The sequence below is a fragment of the Alligator mississippiensis genome, chromosome 15 (genome assembly GCF_030867095.1).
Source record: "Alligator mississippiensis isolate rAllMis1 chromosome 15, rAllMis1, whole genome shotgun sequence".
Classification (NCBI taxonomy): Eukaryota; Metazoa; Chordata; order Crocodylia; family Alligatoridae; genus Alligator; species Alligator mississippiensis.
Genome location: NC_081838.1, coordinates 3,101,340 through 3,114,745, shown reverse-complemented (window position 1 = coordinate 3,114,745; position 13,406 = coordinate 3,101,340). Strand labels below are relative to the sequence as shown.

General features: G+C 67.8%; 1 protein-coding gene across 2 annotated transcripts in view; it reads left to right on the top strand.

Moving 5' to 3' along the window:
- Positions 1-4,277: 4,277 nt before the first annotated feature.
- The window catches only part of LOC102565224 (neuroblast differentiation-associated protein AHNAK), a 28,398-nt gene continuing 19,269 nt past the window's right edge, over positions 4,278-13,406 (top strand). Inside the window, exons 1-4 of one of the 2 annotated variants that reach the window (XM_059718368.1) lie at positions 4,278-4,380; positions 10,833-10,926; positions 12,208-12,364; positions 13,047-13,234. In XM_059718368.1, the coding sequence (XP_059574351.1) occupies positions 12,208-12,364; positions 13,047-13,234 (345 nt within the window). In that variant the 5' untranslated portion in view covers positions 4,278-4,380; positions 10,833-10,926. Of the gene's footprint in view, positions 4,381-5,448; positions 5,532-10,832; positions 10,927-12,207; positions 12,365-13,046; positions 13,235-13,406 lie in introns of those variants that run through there. The other variant, XM_059718369.1, reaches the window with a different exon arrangement.

The following is a 13,406-nucleotide window of genomic DNA, read 5'->3' as shown; positions in this document are numbered from 1 at the left end:
TGCATGGTGCAGTGGTTGACGTGTGTGTATACAGTGCAACGTGTGTGTGTGTGTATTGTGTGTGGGGTGCAGCAGTTCTGTGTTGTGCATGTGTGCGGTGCAGTGCTTCCTGTGTTTGGTTATAGATGGATCCCTGACCTGGTGCTGAGATGCAGCCACCTCTGGGGTGGGTTTTATTATAGGTCAGAGCCCATCTGTAACCAGCCTGTTTCAGAGATGCAGCCACCTCTGGGGTGGGTCTTCAGCCCCTCGCTGCCCGGCCGGGAGCTGGGGCTCTCCCCTGAAGCAGAAAGACCCCACAGGAACCTGGGGGTGCAGCAGCCGTGCACAGCGCGCGCGCGTGGTGCAGCGGTTTCTCTGTGTGGTCGTGGCAGTGCAGTGGTTGTGTGCGTGGGGTGCAGCGGTTGCCTGTGTCTGCGTGCGGTGCAGTGGCTGTGTGCCGTGCACGTGCGTGTGGAGCAGCACTGGTGCGGGGTGTCTGGTGCTCCCAGTGACTGCAGCCTTCGCCCCCCTTGTCACAGCCGGGGCCCGTACTTGCTGCCCGCACCCGCCCACCCCCCAAGCCCCGGGGCCAGGCCCAGCACCCGGCTGCAGGGGGGCCGGGGTGGGGGTCTGTGGAGCCCCGGGAAGCCCAGGCCACCCGTCTGTCTGTCTGGTCCGTGCGGCGGGGAGGCGGAGGGTGCGACAGGCCCGGGCGCGCCCTCCTGCGCTCCCCAGAAACCTGTTTGCCCGCCTCGCCCGCCCGGCAGGCCCCCGCTTGCCCTGTGCCGCGCGGGGAGCTCTCGGGCCCCGTCCCAGGGCCTGGCCGGACTGGGCCTCGGGAGCCCCGGCTGGCAGGCAGGACGGGCCGGAGCGGGGCGTGCCGCCCACCTGGGCAGGGCACACGTATGCCTGGGCATGCACGAAGCCAGGCCACGTTGCAGGGGGCGTGGGGGTGAGCCCAGCCTGCACACACCCGCAAGGGAGGCAGGGTGCTTCCTCCGGGCTGCAGGGCCCACACCTGGGGAGGGGAAGCCCTGCTTCCTCCTCCTCCACTGCCCATTGGCTGGCTGCAGCCCGCAGGTCGCCTTGGTGACCAAACCATAATACATGCAAACAGTTACAGGCCCACCGTTGCCAGGAAACGGCGATGACAGCCCTAGGGAAACCCCTGCTCCTCCGCTCTTCCCCTCTGATGCACCCCGGGGGGATGCACCCCTGGGCTGGGGGCATCCTGGCCCGGGCGCCTGGGTCCCGCTCGGCTCGGCTTCCCCGCGGGACGGGGGCACCGGTGCTGACCCCTGTCCGGGGGGCCGGGAGCTCCCGTCATCGGCCTTGGCAAAGCCCCGTGTTTGCCGGGAGCAGGGTCAAGGCGCCAGCCCCCGCTCTTTGCCCCGTTGCAGCTCGCTCGTGCAGCCTCCTGCCAGCCCGTCACGACCCTGCCCGGGCGCCCTGCTCATGGCACAGGAGCCGGGGTGCTCTGCAAGCCGTCACTCACTCCGAGCCTCTCAGGCCTCCCTGGTGCGGAGGTGGGTACGGGAGTCAAGTGGCAGGTGGGTAAACTGAGGCAAGGGGCGGGGTCATGGCCCAGCCAATGAGACGGTGAGGAGGCTGGTGATGGCAACCAGGCCATCCCAGCTCCCAGTCGGGGTAGATCCCAGGTGTCCAGGTTCCCAGCCCCGCTGCCCTCCCAGACCGGGCGGTCAAACCCAGGCCTCTTGGCGCCTGGCTTGTCTCCCCCCAGGCGTGGAAACAAGACGTGTGTGTGACCGTTGCAGGGTGACGTGGCCGTGGCACGGATCCTGCCGGCATGGACGCAGCGGCGGGGACCGGGAGCAGGCGGGCAGAGCTGGCCGTGGCACGGATCCTGCCGGCATGGACGCAGCGGCGGGGACCGGGAGCAGGCGGGCAGAGCTGGCTGTGGCACGGATCCTGCCGGCATGGACGCAGCGGCGGGGACCGGGACCAGGCGGGCAGAGCTGCCCGTGGCACGGATCCTGCCGGCATGGATGCAGCGGTGGGGCCCAAGCTGCCGGGGGGCTCCGGCTGCTGCATCGGCACCGAACCCCGCGGGAGCCCAGGTGAGTCCCAGCCGGTGGGACTGATGTCAGACCCCCGCACGCCCCCGCAGAGGTTTGCATGGAGACAAGGAGCCGTCCGGCCTTGAGGGGGATTGGCCGCCTTGGACTTTGGCACCCTGCGGTCGGGAGAGGCCGGTTGCAGCCAGCGAGCAAGAGGTGCGTGGGGTCACATCTCCCCTTGTACTGGCTTCATGTCACGTCTGTGCAGTGGCTGGGCCAGGCCCTGGGGGTGCGGGCCGGCCAGCTGGCACGGGCAGGACCAGCACTCCCGCCGTGACCCCGTGCAGTGGCAGCCTTAGGGGAGGGCAAACTGGGCGACCGCTCGGGGCCCCACACTTCAGCAACAAATGTCCGACTTGCTTATAGGTCATCGACATTAAGCCTCTAAGGAGCCCCAAATGACTCTCTTGCCCGGGGCCCCAACAACCCTACGGCCACCACTGCCCCATGGGCACCCAGAGCCGGACAGGGCTTCGTGGTGGCCGCTTTGCTTGGGGCTTAGCCTGTCTGAACTTCTGCGCGGACGTGGCAACGAGCCCCCAGAGCTCAGGTGGTCTCAGCTCGGGAGGCAGGTTCCAGGCTCGGCTTCCTTCCTCGGGGCTGGGCACCGTGGCCCAGAGCGTCTGTACGTGTGTGCCTGTACACACGCGTGCCAGGGTGTGTTACCGGGCTTTGCCGAGGCTGGCTGGGGCTCGGGATGCTCTGTTTCCTGCGGGACAGAGGTGCCTGGCAGGTGGGGGCTGGCACTGCTGCGGGACTTGGACCTGGCTCGCCCATCCTTGGGCTTGTCCCAGGGCTCTGCTGGGATGGGGGCTTTGCGGGCTCTGTGCCAAGGCACGTGAGGCTGCAGCCCCCATGCCAACTGCACCTCGTTTTTGCAGGGGAGAAGGGCGAGAAGGGGACGGCTCGTGCTCTTGGGGACAAACGCGTGGCAGAGGGTGTGCGACGACGTTGGGGACCAGCCAGCACGGAGGTCAGTGGGTGGAGGGATGGCGGGGTGGGCAGACGTGGGGACAGCTGGGGGTGGAGGGGTGGGTCCCAGCTGCCTTTGCCTTGTGCTACGACCACTAGCTCCAGCTGCCTCGCCTGGCAGTGAGGAAGTGACGGAGCACGGTGGCAACCTTGATCCTTCTGGACCCGAGTCCAGCCCATGCGTGCAAAGGGGCGGGGTAGGTGCATAGCTCCTTCCTGGACCTGCCGCCCCTCCGCCTGCACTCCAGGCCCCGCAGGGATCCCAGCCCAGGCCCGGCAGGGCCGGATCCTCTGGCCCTTTAGCAGGTCGGTCCCGATGGGAGGCAGCGGGTCGGCTCTCCAGCCCCTGGCAGCCTCCTCGCCTCGCCGCCCCGTCCTGCCATGGGGGATGCCTCTGAAACGCGGCCACAAAACCCGTCGCAAGCAGGAGCCTGGGTATTTATAACCCCCTCGATTATTTATAGCCTCTAAACACACCGTTGGGCGGCTGGTAAACAAGCCCCGGGCTGGCGGGGAGCAGCCCGGCGCGGCAGCCACCGGGTCTTTGGGGTCTGGAGCGTGCCGGGCTCCCCCGGGGCCTGCCGTGGGAGATCCCTGCAAGGCGCCGGCCCCTGCCAGCTGGCTGCTTCGCTGCCGCTGAGGTCAGGCCGGGAGCCCCCTCGCCCACCCGCTGCCCCAGGCAGAGCTGCCAGCGTCTCGGGGTGGCGAGGCCCGGGCGGGGAGGGGGGCCTGAGCTCGGAAGCCCAGAGGATGCCGGGGTAGGAGGTGGCCGAGGGACACGGTGGGAAGGCGTGAGCTGGTGCACGACGGCCCCGGGAGGCCGGAGCCAACGGGCTGAGCAGGGGCAGCTGCCCCCCCACGCAAGCCCACCCTCCTGCGGGGCGCAAACGTCCCCGGCCCACGTCGCGCCGCGGGTGCGCTGTGCCTCGTGGGAACACGTGTTCCTAGGTATGCCCTTGGAGGGGGAAACTGAGGCAGCAAGTCCCCGGGCAGGCAGGGCTGCCCGCGCCTGGGGCTGGTGGCGGCGAAGTGTTGGGGCGTGGGGCCGGGCGGCGGCAAGTGGAGCTTGGCTGGCCGAGGGCGTGGGGCCGGGGAGCCGGGCCGGGGCAGAGCCTGGCGGGGCCCCGGGTGCAGCGGGCGGGCAGTCCCAGTCGGCCGGGACGGGAGCGGCTCTGCCCCGGCCCCTCCCCGCCCCCGGCACACCCTGCCCGGCCGCGCTACAAGAGCCGGGCCCCGCCCGCCCGCCGCGGCCACTCGCCGCGCTCCGCCGCCGACACGAGCGGAGCCGAGGGTCCCGCCGCCCCCAGGAGCCCGGGCACGGCCGTGCCGGCGCCGCGCCACGCCGCAGGTAGGAGCGGCCGGCCGGGGCAGCGCGGGCTCTGCCCGGCTGCGGTCGGGTCGGGTCGGGTCGGGCCGGGCCGGGCGCTGGGAGCGGCGCGGGCGCGGAGCGAACTCCGGTGCGTTTGTTGGCGCGTCCCGCGGGCGAGGCTGCTTCGCGGCTGAGGGTTTGCCACGTCTGTGCCGGCCGGCCGGGCGGGCGGGCGGGCGGGGCGGGGTGCCCGAGGGGACACGGGAGAGCGGGTCCCGTGCAGCCACGGCGGCCCGTGGCTTCGCCGCCCTCGCCCCTGCGCCCACGGCTGGGCTGGCGAGGGCGGCCGGAGAGGGCACGCTGGTGCCCGCCGATGGCAGCGACGCCCCGACGGGCAGGGCGCGCGGGCCGCTTTCTGCGCCAAGCGGTCGCGTGCGCAGGGACCGGGGCGCCGGTGGCTGTCACCGCCGTGGCCCCCGTTCGAGCGCCTGTCCCACCCCACCACGTGCTCCCCCGCTTCCTCCTGCCCACGTGCAGGGCCGGGTGACTCGCACGGGTCCGGCCCGGTGCGCCAAGCCAGCCGGGGCAGGAGAAGCTCCTCCCTGCTTATGCAATGCAGGGCTCGGTGTCCAGAACGCGCCGCGTTCCCCGCGGCCTCGCCCCTGCCCGGTGGGTCCGGCTAGCGCCAGGGAGACTCCCGGCTGCGATGGGGAGCGGGCGCGGCGGCCTGTCTGGACCCATCCGTAGTGCTGGGATGACTCAGTCGGGCTTTCTGATCCTGGCGCAGAGCCTGCCCCTGCCCCCGGGGCACCGTGGGGAGAGGCTGCTTGCTTGGGAGGTCCAGCGCTTGGGAACGGGGGCTGCATTGCCAGTGCTCGGGCAGGCGCCAGCCCCGACGTTCGGCCTAGTCCGGCCTGGGTGTGTCCAGGGCAGGCGGGAGGGGAGACGGGGCTGCCCACGGGTGGCGGTGGCTCGAGGGGGTGTGCACACCCGTGACTCCCTCCCCCGTGCTGGGAGGAGAAGGCAGTTAGCAGCATCAGGCCTCGAGAGACTGAAGCCAAGCTCGTCTGTCTCCCCGGGACCAGAGCCGCCCGTGTGCCCGGCCGGGCTGGGGTTGGAGCTGGAGTGACCCGAGAAGCGGAGCGAAGCCCTTGCTGCTGCTCTGCCCTCACCTCCTCATCCTGGGGCGCGTGAGTCACTTCCCCCTTTCTTTGCTGCTCGCCCAGGTCTTGGAGGGGGCTCACGTGTGCCCACCCCGGCGGCAAGGCCCGTGTGCCCCATCGTGGGATGTGCACGGGCTACGTGTGGCGTTCCCGGGCGAGTCTCCCCAGAGCCAGCCGCAGAGGCTGCAGGAGCCATTTGTCTGCGTTCGCTGCCATGTGCAATTAGGCTGGTATGAAGCAGAGACGCTCCATGCCAGAGGGTGTGGCGGCCTGGCCGGGGCTCCCACCAGGCGCTGCATGGCCCAGCCGGGCGCGCAGGGACAGGGTCTGGGTCCGGGCAGGGTCTCTGGCCACCCTTAGCCCCCTCCAGCAAGGAAGACCCATGTCTGTGTTGGAGCTGAGCTGCAGGGGTGGGCACGCAGCTCCCTGGGCTCTCGCCGCCCCCGAGCGCATTTCCAGTGGCAGCTGGGGCGGGCAGCTGCCTGGCATCGCCTTTGTGCCAGGCCCTTGCCCTGGGCTGCGAAGGGGTGGCGGAGGGGGGGACCTGCAATGCCAACACCTGCCGTCATGTGCCCCTGCGTGGGCAGGGACCTCCCCAGCTGCGTCTCTGCAGCTCTGCCCTCTCCCCAGCTCAGAGGCTGCAGCCTGCGGGTACCCAGCCTGGCTTTGCGGCACTCCCAGCTCCACAACACAGCTGGGCAAGAAGCTTTGGGTTTCTCGATGCATGGGGTGGCTGCAAAACCAGGGAGTAAATGTTGCCGTGGGGGGTCAGAGCAGAGCCCCCTCCACCCCGCCCGTCTCCGACGGCTGCCGGGCTAGAGCCGGGTTGTGCAGTGGGGGTCTCGGCGCTGCATAGTTTGGGGTTTGGGATGTGGCAGGGAGAGCCCGGCGTGCCTGGGCGCTGCGGGAGGAGATCCCAGGACTGGGGCAGAGTGGACGGGACGTGTCTCAGGGCTGGGCTATGCCGGGGCGCTGCAGAAGTGTCCTGGGGCTGGGAGGCTCCTGGGTGCTGGCCTAGACCCGGACGATGCCCTCGTGGGGTGGTGCCGAGGTGTTGTCGAGCAGACGCCGCTGCGTCTTGGGCGTAGCGGAGGGGATGTGGCCAGGTCCTGGGGCCGGAGGCCCCCCGAGGTGATGGGCGGGGGGGGAAGAAGGTGCGTGCACCCCACGGCTCTCTCCTTCCTCCCCCACAGCCGGGGCCGAGCGCCGGCTGGGGATTTTCCGAGATTAGCCGGAGCCGCGGGCCCAGCCTGGCTCAGCAGATCCTTCCTTTGTGCGCTGACCTTTCTGGAGCCCGGGCTTGGGCTGGCGTCAGGCATCGGGCCCTGCGGGCACGGCAGCGATTTAGCCGCGTCCAGCAGGCCCCGGGCGGATGCTGGGCCAGCTCCTGTGCTGCGGGTGCGGGGCCCCTTGTGCAGAGGGTGGGAGAGGCGGTCTGCTGCGGATCCGTGCAGGGGGGCCAGGGATGGACGCGGGGTGGGCGAGAGCAGCCCCCAGAGCAAACCACCGCCGTGGCCTCTCCTCCCTGGAGGTTGTGAAACCGGCTCTTGGTGAATGCCTTGGACTGGCTGGGATCACAAGGCCCCGCTCAGAAATGCGGCTGCCTCTGGGGTGGGGCGGGGCAGCTATGCAGCAAGACTGCCTGGGCCGGGGGAAGGGGGAGGACAGGGCGACTCCCGCAGGGAGGGGTTCCTCCAAAGGGCTGCCCGGTGCGGTGCGGTGCTGGGGTCCGGCCAGGCCAGTGCAAGACGAGGAGCTGCAGCTGCAATGCAGACTGGCGGCAGCAGCGTGCACCCCGACTGGGCCTCGCTCCCCCCCACGTCGCGCGAGCAGACGGGGCGTCCTGGAGGCCCGCATGAAAGGAGCCCCCTGCCCTGGTTTTTCTGGCTGGACGAGGGGTCGGGCGTGGGGCCCCGGCCCTGTGTCCTGTCCTGGGGAGCAGGCAGGGGAGCTTTGCCCCGGGGGGCAGCCTACCCCCGCCACCTCGAGGGGCCCCGTAGGGCGCAAAGAGGCGGCTAAAAATACAGGGCGAGGAGCACGCGGCTAACCTGAGAATAGCAGCAGCTGGCCGGGGTTGCATTGCATTGCTTGCATTGCTGGCCGGGTCGCTGGCCGTGGTTTCCCCTTTCCGGGGGGTGGCGGGGGGTGGCAGCTTGTGGGGGTGGGATCCTTGCCCTTGCTGCCGCCTTCTCTCTTGCCCAGGCTGGGGCATTTGAGGGTCTCTCCTTGGTGGGAGCTGCGGGGAGAGCCCCCAATCCCGCTGGCATGCCCCACTGCTTGTGCTGCCACATTGGAGGCAACGCGGAGGCACAAACCCCGGCCCCGCTGTGGGTGCAAGGGCCAGCAGCTCCCCCTGCGCGTGCTGGGGCTGCACGCTCGAGGCAGCCGCTGGGGTGGGGCAGGGAGGAAGGAAGGGAGGGTGGAGCTGGGGGGGCCCCAGCTGCAGGGCCGACCCGGCAGCCCGGTTCCTTCCCTACCCCCACCGACAGCCCTTGCTTGGGGACCTGGCCAGGAGGCATCCCAGGCTTTTGTCCCAGGGCCCGGTGCCTCTCCCTTTGTTCACACACGGCTCTCCCGGGCGCTGAGTCACCCGGCAGCACCCTCCGCGCCCAGCCCGTGGGGCTCTGCCGCCCCGCCTGACTCACCAGCCGGGCGGCTTTGCCCTGGGGATGGGCAGCGCCCCCGTCTTCGGGTCCTGCCCGACCTAACCTCTGTCCCCGTCCCACCGGGACAGGGTGCCCCACGGCCCCGATGCCCCCGCTGTTGAGGACGGGCCTCTCGGGGCTCCCGGCAGGGCAGGAAGGAGCCCGCGCGGGGGGTAGAGGAGCGTGGCGGGGCAGCTGTTGTTGGCACTTGCAGGGCTGCGGCGGGAAGGCAGCAATGCGAGGCCCTCGCGGGGAGCTGGGTGCCCCGTGAGAAGCCAGGAGGCTGCTTTGGAGCAGGGCACAGACCCGAGCTGTGGGTTTGCCAAAGCAAAGCGCAGCCCCCAGGAGCCTTGACGTACGTGGTTCCCCGTCCGGGAAAGCCTTTTGCAAAGCCTGGCAGGGCCCCGCTGGGGCTGCGGTTTCACCTTGACCCTGGCCTGGGCACGGGGCTGGAGGTGGAGGGCACGGTCTGTGCCGGGTGGCGGGGCGGGTCCGGCGACGCGGGGTTGGAGCATGGGACGGTTCGACGCCTACTCCTTTCCCAGGCGAGCGCGTGCGGCCCTGGGCTGGGGCTCGCTTTTAAGGGCGAAGGCAGGTGCGGAGACGGGGACCGGTGCATTGGGCCCCCTGGCACCCCGAAACTCCCTTGCCGCCTGCGTGGCCCCCGGGCCGGGACCCTCCGTGCTTTTGACTTTTGGCTAAACTCTCCCGGGCTCTGGAGCCCCCCTGGTTTGTGTCGGGAGCCGATGCATGCCCGGTGCCCGGCCGGGCCCCCCCTTCTCTCCCCACCGCCGGCCGTGGACAAGATTGGGTTTCAGCAGGGACCTGGAGCTGCCGCAATGGAAACATGGTTTTGCCTCCCGAGCTGGGGAGAGGAAAGGCAAGGCGGAGCTGCCTGCGTGGGTGGGTGCCGGCAGACTGGTCCCGCGGAGGAGTGCCGCCCTCTGGCGATGAGCGAGGGGCCCGCCAGCCCCTGCAGCGTGTCAGGAAACCCCCCCCAAAAACTACCCCGCCCTCCCTGCAAAGGTGTCTAGGGGGACACGATCCCTTGCAGCAAGGGCAGTGCTTGGCAGAGGGTCCCGGAGCTGGCTGGTGCCCCCACGCCCCGGCGGGACCCTCACGTTCTCCGGCCCGTGCCAGGCCTCGCTATCTGCGCCCGGGGGTTTTCCGGTTGGCGGGGGTGCCGCGCTGCGGGCAAAGAGGCCGCAGCATTCAAACCACCCAGAGCGTTTCCTTCCTGCCTGGGTTTCAAGTCGTTTCAAGTGCTACCAGCAGGCAAAGCTCCTGGGTTTGCATGGGCTTTCCTCGCCTCCAACCCACCTGGCCCCGTTACACCCCGAGGCAAAGCTGCCACTGACCGCGGCGGGCGCGGGTCCCCCCAGTTGGCCGCGGGCGTTCAGGGCTGTATTTAACATAAAACGACGGGGCGTGGGGGGTGGTGTCTGCGGCCCCCTTCGCACCCTGATGAGGAACAGTTCAGTAACAGACCTGTGCTGTTAGGACATGCCATACAGTTATGGAATTATATCATTATAGCACATCAATTATCATTACATCATTGTAACGCAGCGTGTCATTATAACGTGGAGACGTAATAAGAACCGCGTACAACTGCTATTCCTAATCACAGAACTCCAATAATAATACTAACGATGCAATCAATAAGAATAATACTACTACTGCCATTATCAGTGCTATTATTCTGATCGATTGCAATGTAATCGATGTGGTGTTCAGGGATGATTAAGAAGGGAACTTCCCCTTTACTAATCCCGGGCCCGGTTCTGGTCCCCGCAGCTCCGAAAGGAGAGGAGGGTGACAAGGATGACCCGTGGTCTGGAGGGGCTTCCCTGTGAGGCGAGCCTAACGAGGCCTCTTCTGATTAGAAGCGGGGGCACATACATGACAAGGCTTTACGGAAGACTCAGTGGGGAAGAGAAAGTCGTAGGGATTCATTATTGACCGTCTCTCACCAGACAAGAACGAGGGGTCGATGCGAAACCGGTAGGCAGTCAGTCGAAAACAAACCCCGGGCACTTCTTTCCCCCCCAGCGCAGAGTAAAAGCGTGGGGCTCGTTATCACGGGACAGGGGGAAGCTGGCAGCGTAGCCGGATGCACCAAGGGAGCGGACGCTTGCTTGGAGGAAAGGGGCACCGGTAGCTACGGGGCACGGCAGCGAGGGGCGCGGCCCCCGCTTCACCACTGCCTGCACCCTCGATGCCGGAGGCTGCAAGCGGGAGTCGAACTCGGACCCCGGTCACTCCCCTACAGTACAGGCCCCGCTCTCTGCCCGCCGTGGGGCACGGGAGACCGGTCCAGACGGACGTAGGGCCTGACCCAGGAAATTGCCGCGCTCATATTCTGATGATGTTGGATGCTAATTGTGCATCGCCACGGCAAGATCCGACTCTTAGACAGAGCTTTTCAGTTGGGTGCTGGCGTGGCCTTACTTAAGTGCCAAGTGCTGGGACTGCAGTCGCCCCAAATCCAGGAAGCCTCTTGGGCAGAGCTGGGATGCCTGCTCTGGGGAGGGAGCGGGGGCCGGCAGGGGAGGGCAGTGGGGGCTGGGGGCGAGAGCAGGCTTCGTGGGGGTCATCCTTTGCAGACGCGGAGAAAGCGATGCGCTCGTGCACGCCCCGCCAGCATGGGGTGCTTGACTCTGGACTCCGATTTCTCTGCCAGGCTGGGAAACTGCACCGAAGATCACCGAAGGATAAGCAAGTGAAAAGGGAGGAGTTCCTGGGGCGGTTCCAGCCCGGACCAGAGTCCCTGAAAGGTCAGTGGAGCCGGCCGGGTCCCACCAGCTCCGTTGCTGATCCCGTCCTGGACAGGGCGCGGTCTGTGCTTTCTCGGTGACTCACTTTGCCCGCTCCCGTCTGGGCGGAGGCCAACTCTGAGCACGGGCCAGCCTGCAGCCTGGGAGACCTCTGCGGGGGGGGGGATCCTTCCCTTCCCCTGCACACAAAGGAGCATTTCTGCTTCCTCGGAGCATGCCTGTGCCCGCCTGGCGCAGCCTGCCCGAGGGCCCAGACTGCTCGCCGTCCCGCTGGGGCACCCCTTTATCTCGCGGTCCCTCTGCATCCGCTTAGCTTCCAGCTGGGGCCTCACGGGGAAGCGACGTGGCCAAGCGCCAGCACACCAATGCCAGCCGCCTCTCCGCCGCGAGTGCTGGAGACGTGGAGCAGCTGGTCGCACATGCCGGGATCCCTCCAGTCCATCTCCACGGGCCTGGGCGCTTTGTCCCATGGGGGCTTTTATTTTGTCTGGAGAAGTACAAGAGAAGGCAAAGGAAGTTCCTTCCAACTCTACCCCGGTTAATTGGGCATGTCATGCACCGGTTTATTGTAGACTGGTAACCACACCCTGGTTGCTTGGGATCTCCTCAATCAGGCACCACGACCCAGAGCAGCTACATCCAGCAGACAATACACCGAGGTCCTCCCTGCTGGGTGGGGAGCGCTCGGGCCCCTCCGAGTCCGTCCTCGTGGTCGAGGCGAGCTCTAGGTTCCCACCCGGAAGAGGTTTACCCGGTTCAGGTCCAGATGCCTGCGCTCCTGCCCGTTTCATAGTTCGTGGTTGTTCGGGGCTGGAAGGGACCTTGCAGACCACCCGGTCCAGCCCCCCCCGTGCTGGGGTGGAAAGCTCTGGGCCAGCGGGGCAGGGAAACCGAGTCGCAGCCTGTGACCACTGGCCCGTTTCTCTGCAAGAGCGATCTTTTGGCCACAGGGAAACTGAGTCACGACCCGTGCTCTTCCCTGGGGTTGCCTCATAGCTTTGGGCGTGATCGCCAGCCCACGCATCTCAGTTCCCTGGAAACTGTCCCGCACCATCCGCCGTCCCTCGCACATGAATCATCCAGATTGACCCGCTCCTGGGATCAATGTCTGTGCGGAGGAGGGATGTCGGGGACGCCCCCAGGAGAGCAACGAGCGGGGAGGGGTGTTCGGGACCCCCCGACAGGTGTCCGCCCAGGCACAGCGGGCTCCCCAGGCTCTGGCCCGCAGTGGCTGCCGGCCGTGCTTCTCACCCCGGTGCCTTCCTGCGTTTCACCCTCCAGATGGAGCAGAAAGAGGAAGAAACGCGGGAGATCCTGCTCCCCAACTGGCAAGGCAGCGGCTCCCACGGCATCACCCTCGACCAGACGGATGAGGGTGTCTTCGTGAAGCAGGTGGTGCAGAACTCCCCCGCGGCCAAGACCGGCGCCGTGAAGGAGGGTGAGCGTCCTCTCCCCGCGTCTCTGCCTTTCCGTAGGACTTCCCTGCCATTGCAACCTCCTGCTCCTGCGCTGGGTCGGCACCGGAGCTCGTCGAGCCCGAAGCCTTCCAGCCTGGCTTTTTTAGACTCGTTAAGACTCTAGGTCCCCTGGGAAAACGCCTGCTCTTAGTGTTCGCTCCTCTCTTTTTTGGAGGACAGCAACGTACTATAGCGATTCAGGGAAGTACTGGAGCAAGTCTCCTGTTGCAAAGAGCTCAGAAAGACCAGACCGGGTCCGAGTGGTTTTTTAACACCGTGGATTTCTACGGGACACCTCTGGGCTGGTCTTGTGAAGGGTGCTGGCCGTGTGTAGCACCCTTGAGAGTTGCCACAGCCCCCAGGTTGAGACTCACTGGTCTGAACAGAGGCCCAGGGAAGGGAAGGGAAGGGAAGGGAAGGGCAGCAGCAGAAGTGGGGATTGAACCCAGGACCCCCGGTGCCCTGCCCACCGAGCAGCACAGGCTGCCCAGGAGAGGCAGCGATGCCCTCCCTGCCGTGCCCTGCTCCTGGGCCACGGCCAGCCCCTTCTGGCATCGCAGCTGTTGGTGCTTCCAGGCGCGGCAAGGACCGAGCGCTTGTGGTCTGACCCCGGCCCCCGGGCCAATGCAACCTGGCGTCACCCCTCCCTCCTTGCACCCACAGGAGATCAGATTGTGAGCGCCACAGTCTACTTCGACAACCTGCAGTCTGGGGAGGTCACGCAGCTCCTGAGAAGCATGGGCCACCACACCGTGGGGCTGCGGCTACAGCGGAAGGGGGACAGGTCCCCGCTGCCGGGACAGTCCTGGTCACACGATGTCTTCACGCACAGCGGTCCAGAGGTGGTTCTGGTGAGCGACAGCGACACGCCAGCTCTGGCTTGGCGGGAGGGGAGGGCGAGTAGGGAGCAGCCCCTGGGTCCTGCAGCCTTTCCTGTACGGACCCCGGAGTCGCTGTCGTCAGGGCCAAGGAGGTGCCGTGAGGCTGCGGAGAGGATTTGCAGGGAGATGCCGGCCAGCCCTG